Source organism: Actinia tenebrosa, unplaced genomic scaffold (assembly GCF_029948245.1).
Source record: "Actinia tenebrosa isolate PJP-AT-01 unplaced genomic scaffold, QUT_ActTen_1.0 PGA_scaffold1__47_contigs__length_23844297, whole genome shotgun sequence".
Lineage (NCBI taxonomy): Eukaryota > Metazoa > Cnidaria > Anthozoa > Actiniaria > Actiniidae > Actinia > Actinia tenebrosa.
This window is the reverse complement of record NW_028292578.1, coordinates 2,895,166-2,910,239: the sequence shown is the minus strand read 5'-3', so window position 1 is coordinate 2,910,239 and position 15,074 is coordinate 2,895,166. Positions and strand designations below refer to the sequence as shown.

General features: G+C 38.2%; 3 protein-coding genes across 3 annotated transcripts; all 3 read right to left on the bottom strand.

The window, feature by feature from the left end:
* Positions 1-334: 334 nt before the first annotated feature.
* LOC116294736 (neuromedin-K receptor-like) lies at positions 335-1,745 on the bottom strand. Its single transcript, XM_031702387.2, has one exon. It carries the CDS (start codon positions 1,697-1,699, stop codon positions 686-688), a length of 1,014 nt encoding a protein of 337 aa, XP_031558247.1. The 5' UTR covers positions 1,700-1,745; the 3' UTR covers positions 335-685.
* A 2,478-nt stretch (positions 1,746-4,223) lies between these two features.
* On the bottom strand, positions 4,224-8,107 carry LOC116308295 (uncharacterized). The gene is made up of 7 exons (XM_089033152.1): positions 7,614-8,107; positions 6,941-7,024; positions 5,940-6,093; positions 5,422-5,553; positions 5,243-5,341; positions 4,791-5,156; positions 4,224-4,702 (listed from the first exon to the last, which is right to left on the bottom strand). Exons 4-7 carry the CDS (start codon positions 5,433-5,435, stop codon positions 4,693-4,695), a joined length of 489 nt encoding a protein of 162 aa, XP_088889278.1. The 5' UTR covers positions 5,436-5,553; positions 5,940-6,093; positions 6,941-7,024; positions 7,614-8,107; the 3' UTR covers positions 4,224-4,692.
* Positions 8,108-8,955: 848 nt separating this feature from the next.
* On the bottom strand, positions 8,956-13,331 carry LOC116294757 (flavin-containing monooxygenase 5-like). The gene is made up of 3 exons (XM_031702412.2): positions 12,605-13,331; positions 11,138-11,838; positions 8,956-9,922 (listed from the first exon to the last, which is right to left on the bottom strand). Exons 1-3 carry the CDS (start codon positions 13,170-13,172, stop codon positions 9,605-9,607), a joined length of 1,587 nt encoding a protein of 528 aa, XP_031558272.2. The 5' UTR covers positions 13,173-13,331; the 3' UTR covers positions 8,956-9,604.
* Between the last annotated feature and the right edge of the window lie 1,743 nt (positions 13,332-15,074).

The following is a 15,074-nucleotide window of genomic DNA, read 5'->3' as shown; positions in this document are numbered from 1 at the left end:
TCACAGAAAAACATCAAGGTAATTATTTTTAACTTGCTATCTGTATAGTGAAATTCCGAGAAAATGAGCTGCTGACCTAATACAATGAGCGTTGCGTAACGCTCACTAAAGTGAAAACTACCGACACGTTTGGGGCTCTCAGTGAACGAGGTTTAGCGGGCCGCCAATAATATTTGGTAATGTCATTTTAGAAGGGTTATGCTATAGCATAGTGATATTTTTTAAGTTCTGGTGCATGTGCCACAACACATTTAGGCATATTGAACATAAAGAAAAATTATGAATTTTCGGAAACGTCAAAGTAGGCCTTGTTTAAAAATCAGCGAATTGGTTATCTTTTAGGGTGTTGAAATTGAAATAAAGAATTTCAGCATATCTTGGCATCTTTTAAGGTATCTCTTAGGGGTAAAAAATCGTGCAACCACGCCCTTTTAAAAAGACGTTTGGTATCGTTTAGAGGTAGTTTTGAAAATTTCCGACGATCATACCCGATACTTTTACCCCAGAGGTCCCCCCCACACACACACGTGAACTAAAGTATTCTATAGTGTTTTTACTTTCGAGGACTGGAAACGCAAGATCGGACTGAGTTAGGTCTTTACAACTGTAACCTGAATGATATCTGATAATCTACAAAGTATTTTAGTTGGCGTTCCTTTCTATGTTCACCGGCGTACACTTTCGCTCAGTATATATGCAACACTTTCATTCCAATCAAAGTCGGTTGTGTTTGGCTAACAGTACTGGCGTTGCTGTCATGGTTGAGCTCAGGATTCACATTTCTTTGGCATTTTCGAAAGAAATGCAGAACATTGACGCACTTGCAAAAGATCTTGGCTATTTCTGATCGGAACTCTCTCATCCTGCACGTATAGATGATGAAATTTGCAAACGAATTGGCGTAAAAAAGAAAGTTTGCGATAGCATAGTATTGCCTTGGGAAGAGAGAAGACAAGCATGTCGGGCAGATAACCTGCACGATTAGAATAACAAAGTTAGGAACCAAAGTTGCTACAGAAACGAGGGTGACGAGTAAGAGGGTGGTTGTGAGTCTCTTGATGCGTCTGTTGGCAAGGTCAGGCTGAATCTGCCTATTACAATAGCTAATTTTTATCCAAATGGATAAATACGATAGAACGACAGTTCCTATGCAAGATAATCCAAAGCACATCATGAAATAACCTATAGCAATCTGAAGGCTTTCGTCGCCAGGGCAGCAGATCGTGTGAAGTATGGTTACGCTTGGGATCGATAGGGACAAGAACCACACTGCACCAATACTGATCAAGTATGTCCTTGTTTTAACAAGACGTTGCTTGAAAGGCCAGAAGATAGCACAAAACCTTTCTATGGCTATAGCGGTCAGGGAATATATCGAAGCACACCCTGAAAAGATGTCAAACCAAAGCTGAACGATTTCGATCGTCGCAAGCCCTTTTTCTTCATTGACTTTGCTTATTGAATTAACAGCTAACATCACTGTAACTCCAGTTATCAAGTCAGCAACTGTCAGAGATATCACAAAATATATGGACTTTTTGGACACAAAGCTTGGCTGAAGAAAAATAACAAGTGCCAAAGTGTTGCCAGCAAAGATAAGAATTCCTTCAACAGAATACACACACGCCCATGCAACACGTTCGTTCCATGTACGGTTGTAAAACAGAGACGTACTTGAAGAAATTCGCGTGAAATTCATTCTCTTTGCGGCTTTTCTTTCCTCTCCTCGGTATAGTATATGTTCCACCGCCACCTATGAGGTTAGATCTGCTGGGCTGAAACTTTGGATTGCTTTTTATTAATACTGCAGTACCGAGTGTTTGTTAATAACATCAAATTCAATTTACATGGTTGAAGAAAAAAGTGTCCTCACTATTTACTTGTGAATAGTTATTATTGGACCGGCTTTGACACCTTTATTCATTTGTTTCATGCCAGGTGATACATAAGACCAACTTTGGACTTTTTTATTATTAATAATAATACTGTGGGAACGAGTGTATGGTAACTACATCAAAGTCAGTCTTCAAGATGAAAAAAATTGCCTCATTATGCCTCATAAGCATTTATTCTTTAGATTGCTTTATGAAGTTAGGAATATCTAAATGAACTGCTCAGCATCTGCAAAATTTGTCTGCCAGAGCTGATCGATGATTAATTTTTTTTTTCTACCAGAAAGAGCACGATTTTCAGTCGCAGATTATTGAAATGTTTGAAATATAACGCGGGAGGTGATTGCCTATGGCTACCGTGTGTTTATATCCTGGGGGACACCTAAATATATGAGGGGGAAATTTGAAAAAAAAAAGAACCCTTAAAAGGTACCTGTCTTATTCAGGTGGGCGTGGCTGTTAATGATTTTGGGGGGGGGGGGAGGGGAGGCTATATCAGAGGTCAGAGACACTCCTCACGTTAAAAATCGTTAAAAATTATTTCATAAAAGAAATATAAAAAAGCTACTTGTGCCTCTGATTTATGATATAAGCACTCTGGGAGCTGAAGGGCATTAGAGAAGCAAGAGAAATACTTGGCTACAGCTCTTCTCCTATGCAGCGTGTTTATTTTATCTTAAAAGTCAACCACACCCTACTTGTGCCTCTGATTTATGATATAAACACTCTGGGAGCTGAAGAGCATTAGAGAAGCAAGAGAAATACTTGGCTACAGCTCTTCTCCTATGCAGCGTGTTTATTTTATCCTAAAAACCAACCACACCCTAAATCCATTGTTTGATGTAGGTTCTTAAAATCTTCGGAAAACCCAGATTCTTAAATCCGGGGGCGGGATTGATATCAACAGGGGAGAACGGGGCTGAATTATTAACCCAGGATAGGTTTTTAATTACACGGATATATTGTAAGCACTCTATTTCCAAAAGAACAAAGCAACAGTATTCTACCTTTCTGAATTCAATATAATTTAGTATTTCGTGTTTTGCATCGAAAAAATGGAATTTAGGGCTTAGTTGATATTTTAAACCAGTTCAAACGCACGGGCTCGGTTTTGCATTAAAATTAAGGCCCGAGGTCTTGAATCCTAATGCAAAACCTCGCCTTTGCGTTTGAACCTTTATTTATAAGGTTCATAACAGTAAGAAACGGCCTTGTTCTCGCCGATCGAGAGGTGCTTCAGCACTGAAAACATTTCTATCGCCTACTGTTGATTTCTTTTTTGAAATCGATATATATTTTGAGATTATATTCTATTTATTAAGATAGCTTAAAGATAATGAATCAAGAAGAAACAAAAAACAAGATCGATCACTGGAGAATATCCATGGTGACTTATGAAAACGTTAGCGTCTGTCATGTAAAAATATTTCAAATTTAAAATCAGGGACAAAACATTTTCAATTATATAAAAAATGAGTGCTCAGACTTCAGCTATAGTATTTTCTTAGCAAAGTCAAATATTAATGATAAACCAAAGAAAACTAAATCAAATGAAAAAATAATTGAAACTAAAATAAAATTGAGTAAGACATAATAAAATCGAATGAAATGACACTATCTCCCGGCGTTATGTTAGTTATTCAGATTATTATTCTTGATATCGGCGATTGTTATTTATTAATAAAAAAATAATGATATTAAAAACAAACATAAAATATACTAGAAACTTCATATATGTTGTTATATACCTAACCAAAAAGATTCTGCAACTTTAGATATATATGTCTTTAATTTGATTCTCTAATTGTTTTTTCCCTCGAGAACAAAAAGACATAGATATATATGAAGTTGCAGAATTTGTTTGGTTAGGTGTATATATATATATTTTCATATAATTATCCATAAAACACCTATATTTCTCTTTTTCGAAAAACTGATATTTTCACATGTGAAAATAACATGTTATTTTCACATGTGAAAATAACATGTTATTTTCACATGTGAAAATATCGTTACCATGTGTATTTAAGCTATTAGTTTATAAATAAAAACTTTTTATAATAATAAAAAGCTTATTAAGTTGATTTTATGGATGATTATATAATAAACAGAATGTTACATGGGCGCTTGGAGATACGAAATTTATTCTTTTCGCGTGTTGAAAATCTTTTCAACACTCGAAGATAAATTTCGTATCTCCGCGTGCCCATGTAATATTCTGTTTATTATATAATTATTATATCCTCTATATATCACCAAAGCCGCCATTATGAAGTCAGTAAATAAATATTTAGATTCGGTTGACATCTGCTAAAAAAAACTCTTCACAAGTATATTAAAACCTGGATTTATTAGCTCGTATTTCACAAAATACGTTTTACAACTCATCGGATTATTTTCGATTAAAACTGCTACATTTATAGATTTCGACTGACAATAAGCCTAAACATATAATTTTACTTTTAGGGCGATCGTGTGAACATAGATGTATAAGGTATACTTCGTTTTATTTTTGTGAAAAATACGGAGTTTCAATCGGAAAAAAAAGTTCAGTATACATCGAATAGACTTTACTTCAAGGTCTTAAGAGATTGTCGTTTAGGAAACTTGGTTATCACTCATTGTCAAGGAGATATTTTGTCAAACAAGTCACTTAACTATACTTAAATATACACTTAAAATAACCTTAATATTTATCTCCATGACTCGAAATGCAATTCCTCCTTTTTTTCATATTGTTGTTGTTGACTCCTTCAGTTCATGGCTGCAGATTTTGTTTTTCAGCTAGAGAGATCGTTCGTCAGTGCAATCTTCAAAATAGTGAAGAGTAGTACATTTAATTATTCTATTTACTAGTAAATGCTAATTATAACAAAAATTAAAATGGCTAATACTTACGCCTCCCTTTCCTCTGCCATCCTTTCCTCTACTCTCTGTGCACGTGCCTCTGCCACTGGTCGAATTGCCGGCCTTTCGTCTGCCACCCGTTCCTCTGCCCTCTGAGCCATTGCCCTAGGCCTCTGAGCCCTTGCCCTCTGTACCCTTGCCCCCTGTGCCCTTGCCCCCTGTGCCATTGCTCTTTGTGCAACTGCCCTCTGCATTGCCAATGCCCTCTGTACCATTGCAATTGCCGGTCTTTCCTCTGCCACCCCATTTTCTGCTCTCCGTGCACGCGCCTCTGCCAACCTCGCCTCTCTTTGGCTGGATTGGAAGCTGTTTGTTCTTATCCAGCGAGGTGTTCCATCAATTTCAACTCGGAGCATACTTCAAAATAAAAAGCATTTCAGTTAATTTAATAACTAAGTGTAATATCCCTGAAGAGACACTGAGAATAAGACGGAAATACTCACATCAACCCTTCTCCTTTCTCTTCTTTCTCTTCTCGTGGTATCTGGTTTTCCATCCTTCTAACCCAATAAGGCCTCCCATTAGCCATGTCTCGGCGCAAACTTCAAAAAACGTGTTTTATCTAATTAAATTAACTTAATCGTCGTTTAAAGATGGGATCAATTCAACTACCACTACTCACATGACCCCTTCCATTTGCTCTTCTTTCTCTTCTCGTGGTATCTGGTTGCTCTCTCTTCTTATCCGTCGAAATCGTCCGTTGACTATAATTTCTTCTTCTTGATAAACAGGTTGTGGCTGTTGTCGTCGTCGGCTAGTTTTTGTTAAGTAAGTTTATATTTTAATATTCACTTATTTATTATCTATTTTGTATATAGGTCTATTTTAGTTATAGTCTATCAGTGATGTGTTCTCCCTTTGATGCACTTTAATAAATGTAAATGTAGATGTAGAAGTAATTGCAATCAATAGACCTCCTCTGCTCGGGCGTAATGTTTTCTCATTTCAGACCACGTGTGATTCCCTTGAAAATAAGATTCTTTGTTTGAGTAAGCGTTAAATAAATAAATGTTACACTAGGGAATGACACGTGGTCTGAAATGGAAAAACATTACGCCCGAGCCGAGGAGGTCTACGAACTGTTAAACCTGATTTATCATTGAATCGAAAATACAAGTAAATTTACACGGTATCACTCACCAACAGTGTCGGTAAACTATAAAGCCCAGATCAACAAAGAGCAAAAAGAAAAGGACATAAAAAAGGTAGCGCCGAACATTGACAGCATTATCTTGCGGGATAAAGATCGCTAGTGCCGTGGTGGAATTTGCACTTGTGTTGGCAATAACTTGATCTAATCAAACAGAATAATATGAGGATGATGAGTGAACAGTGTCTCATCCCATGGCTACACATCACTCCTGATTCCATACCCTTCTACCCCATTCATGACTTACAAGTGAACAGCTTCCTATCCCATGGCTACCTATCACTTCTGATTCCATACCCTTCTACCCCACCCATGACTTGTAAGTGAACAGTGTCCTATCCCATGGCTACCTATCACTCCTGATTCCGTACCCTTCTACCCCACCCATGACTTTTAAGTGAACAGTGTCCTATCCCATGGCTACCCATCACTTCTGATGCCATACTCTTCTACCCCACCCATGACTTGCAAGTGAAGTGTCATATCCCATGGCTACCTATCACTTCTGATGCCACACCCTTCTACCCCACCCATGACTTGCAAGTGAAGTGTCATATCCCATGGCTACCTATCACTCCTGATTCCACACCCTTCTACCCCATTCATGACTTACAAGTGAACAGCGTCCTATCCCATGGCTACCTATCACTCCTGATTCCACACCCTTCTACCCCACCAATGGCTTACAAGTGAACAGTGTCTTATCCCATGGCCACCTATCACTCCTGATTCCACACCCTTCTACCCCACCCATGACTTGCAAGTGAACAGCTTCCTATCCCATGGCTACCTATCACTCCTGATTCCTCACCCTTCTACCCCACCCATGACTTACAAGTGAACAGTGTGCTATCCCATGGTTACCTATCACTCCTGATTCCATACCCTTCTACCCAACCATGACTTGCAACAGTGAACAGTGTCCCATCCCATGGCTATACCTATCACTCTCTGGGAGTTCTAGTTCAGTGAAATTTAGATAAAGTTCTACCTGGGATAAGAGCTGCTTTAATAGTGTTGAACGTTCGGTTGACAAAATCATTTAACAGCAATTGAGGTACTTCTGGATCTGTCACTGCAGGATATAAGACACACTTGTACTCACTCTATGGTTATTGGGTAAGAACATTCAGCAAATTATTGATATGATGCAAAGTCGGACATGATAATTGTATTATCTGATGGGCGTTTTTTTGATCCGGTAATTAAGGCTCTTAGGGATGAGTCTAAACTTTGTATGCCGTGCATGATTATGATGTTCAGTTCATCCACACTTTACGATAGAGAGTGAAACGATAGAGTTTGCTTTTTTCAAAAGACGAGATCTATAGAATTTTGGAAAAAACTTTATTCTCTGTTTAGAAACACACACACACACACACACACAAAAACAACCAACTATTGTGTTTTGTTTTCGCAGCCGATGCCTTTACAGATAACTCAGCCTTTGTCTACATAATTTACGATATAAACCTGCTTAACCTTTTCTAATGAATATTGTTCACTATTAGCCTTCGAGGTAGAGACACATTTGCATTCAACATTAGATATGTATGGAAGGAAGAGATTTTTTACGATTGTTTGCGGTGCGTGCATCAGATATCAATCTCCTCCTTACTGTAAGTACTTAATGCTACTAACTCTTAAAGCGCCTATGTTCTTACCGTTGTTAATAAATTCATGCACGACAAAGGTTTGTACTTCGTGGACCAGGAGTTTGACTTGTTCTGCAAAGAAATCAAGTCATGGTAAACTAGAATTGAACAATATATACGGACAGACTGTTAGTGCGCGAATGGCGCGCAAATCAACTATTTCCAGATCAAGTTGGATGCTGGTAATGTGTGATGCTGTTTACCTGACTGGATGCTACTGGGAATGTGTGAAAATATCACGTGGTCTATGACGTATTCTATTCCGAAATAAGACGCAAAAACAAGGCCAATTATTAGTAATACAATCATCTTCAAATTCACGTGTGGAATGTTTCTGTATCTGAGAGATCTGAAGTTTTCGCGCGTTTTTCGTGATGTAATAATCTGGACATGACGTCATGTTCCGAAAATACCAAATATGGTATCTCTTAGAATACTTAACGCGCGCGCGCTTAACGTCACCCTAAGGAAATGCCAAATATGGTAAATGACTACGGTCTTGGAATACCTAATAAGGCGAGCCAGGGATTGATTAGTCTCCCCCACAGCCGCTTTCAGTGTCGTCACGCAACTGAAAGCGGCTGTGGGGGAGACTAGGGATTGATTGATTGATTTAGGAAACTTCTTTACCTTAGTGATTTTCTAGGTCTTATATATGCTACTAACTCTTAAAATATATGGCGAAACTAATAAATAAATAAATATAATTAAACAAGCTTTCTAGTATAACAACATATTACATCACATAAACTGGTCCTATTGAAATTACAGTTGCTTGAGGTATTTAAAGAAACTTGACTTGAACGCTTTGGTGTTCTTGGAATCCCCATCTTTAACGACAACACTGTTCCACCTGACATTGTGATAAACAAGGCGTTGGTCGTTCGTTTTGATTTTTGGCAGAAGTTGGTCTTTGCAATTGCACATTTCGTAATTGGCAAAGCTCCTTCAATGACTTTATGACTTTATTTCAAAATCAGTCACTCTAAGTGAATATGCGCGCACTTACGGTAAAAACAAAACAAAACAAAAAACAAACAAACAAACAAACAAAAACAAAAAACAAAAAACAAAAGGAAAACCAAACGTAAAAAGCGAACATATTTAAAGAGGACAAATAAAAGGCTAATATACTGACAGTGAGATTACGACTCCCAAAACACAAAACACGTTACTGGTTTACGAAGAAAACTTTGCCGCCAAATACAATGGAGACGCTTTTAAAACACGAGATAAATCTGGAAGGTACTATTAGTGAAGAAAAGTTTCTTGAACATTAGCAGAACATAACTATAAAACAACTGCAAGGTTCAGCCGCACAGCCTTTAAATGAAATGTTATTCTAAAAATATCGTTAACTATCAAAAATATATTTTTTATTCTATATGTTCTATCACCTCATTTAATATTAGTTTAAGCATGTTACATTCGAGCAAGTATTCTACGGTACTTTTGAAGTTTTACTTGCTCGAGTGTATGAAACACGTTTTCATTCACAAGTTTTGCCTTGAATGTTTTACTGATTTGCTAAAGCTGCTGCGTCCGTTCTACTTAATTAAACTCCTCGGCTTTGGTGTAATGTTTTTTTCAGACGTGTCATTCCCTTGATAATTAGATTCTTTGTTGGAGTAGTATCCATATTCATGTGTCTTCTCATGTGCAACCGAGCGCAACCGATAAACAAAGAAATGATACTCTAAGGAATAACACGTGGTCTGTAATGGGACATTACGCCCCAGCCGAGGTCTATCGTCCTTGTTTTACAAGGTTAAGTCTTAGCAGCCAGTGGATAAGAAACCTGTAGCCATCGTTCTATGATTGAAGTTTGCTTTTGCGGAGGGAGAAAAAGCGAAGAAGCCGAAAAAAACATCGATATTTTTTTGTAGCTAAAATTCGACACTTGCCGAATCAGGTCACACTCCCCAAAGAAAAGGCCATGGGGTTTCTGATTTTTCCAGCTCTTGGGAACATGGCTGCCGTCACTTAGTGGTGCAAAACCTCTATTTTCTCAATAATATTGCAATCATTATGACTAGGAAGACGATGACAGTAAATGCCAGTGGAAGTGAAGAATTAACTCCTTTCTCATGTTTAACTACTCTAGTCTTTGTTGAATGCATAACATTGATATCAGCATTCATGATGGCTTCCCTCGCCCCAGGCCAGACTCCAGGCCCTGTTAGACGGTACTGGGGAGGGGTACAAGGGCCGACAAAACATCGCAAAGCAAGGGCTGGGTCTGATAACAACAGATTCAAGAAAGAAGGCTTACATCCCACCTGTTCAGCTAACTCATCGCTGTATGATATGTAATCAACCTGGAGACCACGAAAAGTAACATGTTATAAGACTTTAAAAAAACTTAAGAATCCAAATTTTGCGTGAGTTAGCCATGCCTTAATTTTGATGAGCCCTGAGTATTTCAGGGTATTGATAAAATATAGTTGAAAAGAAAATTCCATTGTAATTTATGAATGTGTAAGACAAAGTTAAATGTCTGGCCAGGGTATTGTGCATCACATTGAATGATCTATTTGGGTAATTTGAAAAACAATTATTTCATAACTAGCTATATGACCAATATTCTTATTGAGGATGGGAGGGGGGTGGGGATGGGAATGGGGAGGGGTGGGGAGGGGGGTGGGAAGGCTAAGCGTAATATCCTCTGTTAAAGACAAAAGTGTACAGGCAAAAACAATTCTGTTGAAGTCGCTGTTGATGGCCTCTTAAAATAAAGTATGAATGATTGATTTTCTTAGAGGCACATTCACTTTTGCTAAACCTTTGTAGTAACTAGTATTGAGTATTCCGTACAGGAAGCCCACCATGGAATTCATTTTCTTGGGATTGTAAAAGTCTCATTTCCAAATATTAATTTCAAAAACATCAATTCAGTTACAGAAGCAAATAGATATGTGATGAATGCCATAATAAAATATCTTCCAGCAAGGGCAGATCCAGGGGACACGACCCCCCTGTCATTCCTGAGGTCAAATGGGCTTCCTGTGTTAAAAATGCGACTGGGATTCCTTTGCCCACAAAATTTACCCCTGAGACCCCCCTTCAAAAAAACCCTTGATCCGCCCTTGTTCCAGTTAGAATTTTTACTTCATAATGAGATTTAATGTGCCAGTATGACACCTAACTCAATATTTTCAGCATTGATAAATGAAGTGAAATACAGTTGAATGGTAAAAAATCTTTATATGTTTTGAGTGATGCATCTTGGAGATATCAAGGTTATACTTCCCCTACGTAAATAAGTGCAATGTCATAGGAGGCATTTGAGTTTTCGTCATTTGTAAACTGAAGCACTGATAACTATGAGAAAATAAATTTACGATAACCTTTCCTACCTTTCTATAAATCTTTAGTATGGCAATGATGTTTTATACATGACATTTTACTTCCCCAGAAAAGTTTTTTGTTTCGTATCATTTAATAGTGCTTCCAATATTATGGTATCACAGAATCAATACTGACAATATTGAGATAGGTGCAAGCTTCGAGGTAAATGTACTAGGTATTTTTACCTGAATAGTATGCCTCCTTGATGTGTAATATCTCTTTCTCATTTCTTCTTTCTTCTTCTTGATGTCATTCATCATGTTACCTTCACTGGGTAGCTTTAGGATTCCTTTGAAGACACGAGTTGCCCAACGACATTGAAGTTCAGCTAAAGGGTTGATGGCCCCACGGGGTTGGAAACACCCTATGACAGCAAGACTCCACTTGGGGAGGTGAGGTGGAAAAATATACTTGTACAGAGTAACATCATTATCATCTACTGGGATGATAGACTTGTCAATAAAGGAAAATCCAACATTATAACCTGTGCAGAAGATGACTGCATCCAAATCAACTGCAGTTTTATCCTCAAAGACTACCCCAGACTTTGTGAAGTGAGCTATATTTGGCTTCACAATAATTGTTCCATTGATGATCCTGTTAGGAAGATCATCATTAACTGTTGGATGTTGCTGTAAAGGAGCATGGTCTGGCTCAAGTCCAAAACACCTATGATCAAACTTCTTGTTTGCCTGTGCTTTTATCAAGTCGCCAACAAAGGATTTGGGCAAGAGTTGAAGTATGCGACGACTGGCCCAATGGTCAATTGGAACACCACTCTCATGCAATCTTGAAAGCACCCATGATCCTTTTCTGGTACTGAGATACACTTGTGAAGCATGCCGACTTAGTTCTACTGCAATGTCACCACCAGAATTACCAATACCTTATAAAATAACAATATAATGAAACAATTATAATACCATAATAACACTATTCTTTAATCCAAGCTATAATTATCGGCTATCTTTGTCTAGTGCTGAGTTTCAATCAGCTGATCATAAAAGTCAGCACCATGTGCTGTCAGCTACAAAGAATTCTATTAAAAACTTGCAAAGCTAACATAGAAAAGAAATGCCACAGACAAGGGCGGCAGATCCCAGGGAGGGGTCCAAGGGGTCCGCATCCCCACCCCCTTTACAAGTCGTTATTTTCCCCTTGTTTAACTCATGGATACGCGAAGCGTTGAAACGAGTTGATTGTACATGAGGGGTCCTGGATCTGCCCTTGCACAAATTCCATCGAGAAAAGTCTGATTTGTTTTGTTTTCATTCAGTTCAGTTGATATAAACATTCTGCACAAGAAAGAAAGTGACGTCAAGTACAATCGAGCAATAGTGATAACGCTGACCACCTCTAACATCTTAAGGAAGACCCTTAAAATCCAAATTTCCCTCCCCAGAGATATCTTTAGTAATCCAGATCCAGGATGTTTTTGAGGGAGGTATAAAAGGCATAAAAGACATAAGAGTCATGACTTTCACTAGACTTGAAGTTCTGAAAGGCCCATTGGCCCTCTTGTTCAGTCGTTTCATACAAGGCTCGTAATTTACCTATTACGCATGTTCTTAGAGATATTTTTAATACATTAATTATCACATTTTGAGAATAATTTTCAAAACAAGTATAGAAGAAAACCATTAAAAACTTACCTACGATCAAAACTTTTTTGTCCTCAAAGCGTCTGAAATCCTTGTAAGCATGACTGTGGATTTTAATGCCATTAAATTCATCCATTCCTCGAAAGGATGGCCAGTGTGGACTGGAATGGTGTCCAATGCATACCATAACAGCATTGTATACTTCCGTCTTGACTACATTAGCTTCTGCACCGATAAGACTTACATAACACACTTCCCAGTTTCCCGTGTCGTCGTAGTCTCCAGCCCTTCGTATATCTTTAACTTTTGTTTGATATCGAATGTACTTGTACAAATCAAAGTGTTTGGCGTAAAGATGGAAGTATTCCATAACCTTTGTATTGTGCATAAAAGGGGCAAAGTCGTGAGGAATCGGGAAATCAGAGAAGCACATCATCTCTTTGCTTGTGTTGATGACTGTAGAACGATAGACTGAGCTGTGTCGTTCTTCTTCAGTGAAATTCCACAGTCCACCGATAGTGTCTTCTTGCTCGAAGCAAACTGGTTCAATGCTTTCATCGATACACGATTTCATGGCAACAAGTCCAGAAGCACCTGATCCAATGACTGCTACCTTCATGGTGAATTATACTCAGGAAATTCTCCTCGCAGAGTAGTCGAACTGAATAAAGACTACAATCCCTTGATGCCAGACTACCTTCCCCACTGCTCCTCCCCACTGGGGAACATTTCGGATGCAGGACACAGGAAACCTAGTCTCCCCCACAGCCGCTTTCAGTGTCGTCACGCAACGCTTTCTCCCCTGAGTAGCTACTCAGGGGAGAAAGCGTTGCGTGACGACACTGAAAGCGGCTGTGGGGGAGACTACAGGAAACCCAAAGCCAATTAATAGCCCCAAGTCAAGGTTGAGTTGCTGGCTGCGCGTGATAAACTATAACTAAGTTGCTATGCATGGCAACTACGACCTCAACTTGGAACTATTATTTGTGGTCAAAACAATCTATTGTTTAAACGCAAAGGATCATGGTCGTCGGAGGGGGTCAAATCAACGCAAATTTACTGAAAATTGTTCGAAAACCCGATCAATCCACGAAGAGAATAGCCAGCAAACGCTCAGAATTTTTTTTAGTACATATTAACACGTATCATATCTGAAAACCAGGCCATTTTAGATTAAACTGTTTGCAAATTTTGTTGAATTTTCTATTGGATTTGGCGATTCTATCCCCCACATAAACAAGCAGTGACGTCATAGTGAAATAAGGCAATTAGACCCAGGTTCAATTCTAAGACAAGTCATATCTCTTGTGAGTAGATTTGGATGTTGGTTGTCTCCTGTGCTTCGAGGGTATTCCTCCAGTTTTCCTCCACTCCTAAATTCCAATTTGATCTGACATGCTCTGGTTCAGGAGACTAAAGGCAATCACTCTCTGCATGTTCCAAGTACAGAAAAAATTTTTTTTTCCATCTCAATCCAGCTTACCACTATAAATACCCATTGGACCAGTTGCTTGTTTTTTTGCATTACATGATTGTAACACTATGTAACTCTTTTGTTTTCTTCCTATAATATGACCAGGTTAGAAAATGCTGGGATTCCTGTTCATTTCCTCCCCAAAGTATGCGAGCCTGGTACAGTGTCTGGAGTACTACCCAGGTCATGTCTTGGCATCCCTGCTGGTGCACAAATCAGCATTGCTCTTGGGGACTTACAGTGTTTAGTCCTTGCGAGTCTTGAGCACAATACTGATGTAGGTATTGACTAAATGACTATAATGATGACAATAATACTAGTTATTATGTGATTTATTATAGTTACTATAAATGTGAATACATGTAAAGTTGCTTGTTGATTTTATCTCCTGTGCTTCGGGTTTTCCAGGTTCTCCCGTTTTCCTCCCTCCATAAAAATCAACTTCTAAATTCCAATTCAAATCCAGTGGAAGAAGAGCCACTTTGTGGAATCCACTGTTAAATCCCATTATTTATTATTTATTTATTATTCATTTATTCTAAGAGGCAGCGTAATCCTAAAGCTTAGGGAGGTTAGCATGCACAGTCGATTGGCAGTCTTCAGTGTTACACAAACTTACAAGCTGTAAGCTGTATTTCCGCAAAATTATTATTTTTTAATTTGCTGCCATCAATTTAAAATGCTCAGTCAGCACCTTCTAAATTTTTAACTGGTGGCAATGGATAACAAACTTCAATGGACAACTTGCAACTACCAAGTTTGCATAATGTTAAAAATTGCTGTAAAATGGAGTCTGAATAAATATAAATGGTAAAACTTTATATTAGATCAAGATGCCACTCCTGCACTGATTCAACAAGACAATTGATGGGTGCTTGAATTACTTACTGTCTCGTTATCTAATGGAGTGGGTCAGATAAAGCAATTCCGCTTTGTTTTCTAAACAGCTTGAATAGAGGAATAGAACATTTTCAAGTTACAATTACCACTTTTAAAAACATAGATTCATCAGGTATTAAAAACCCGACAAACACTATGTTTGACACA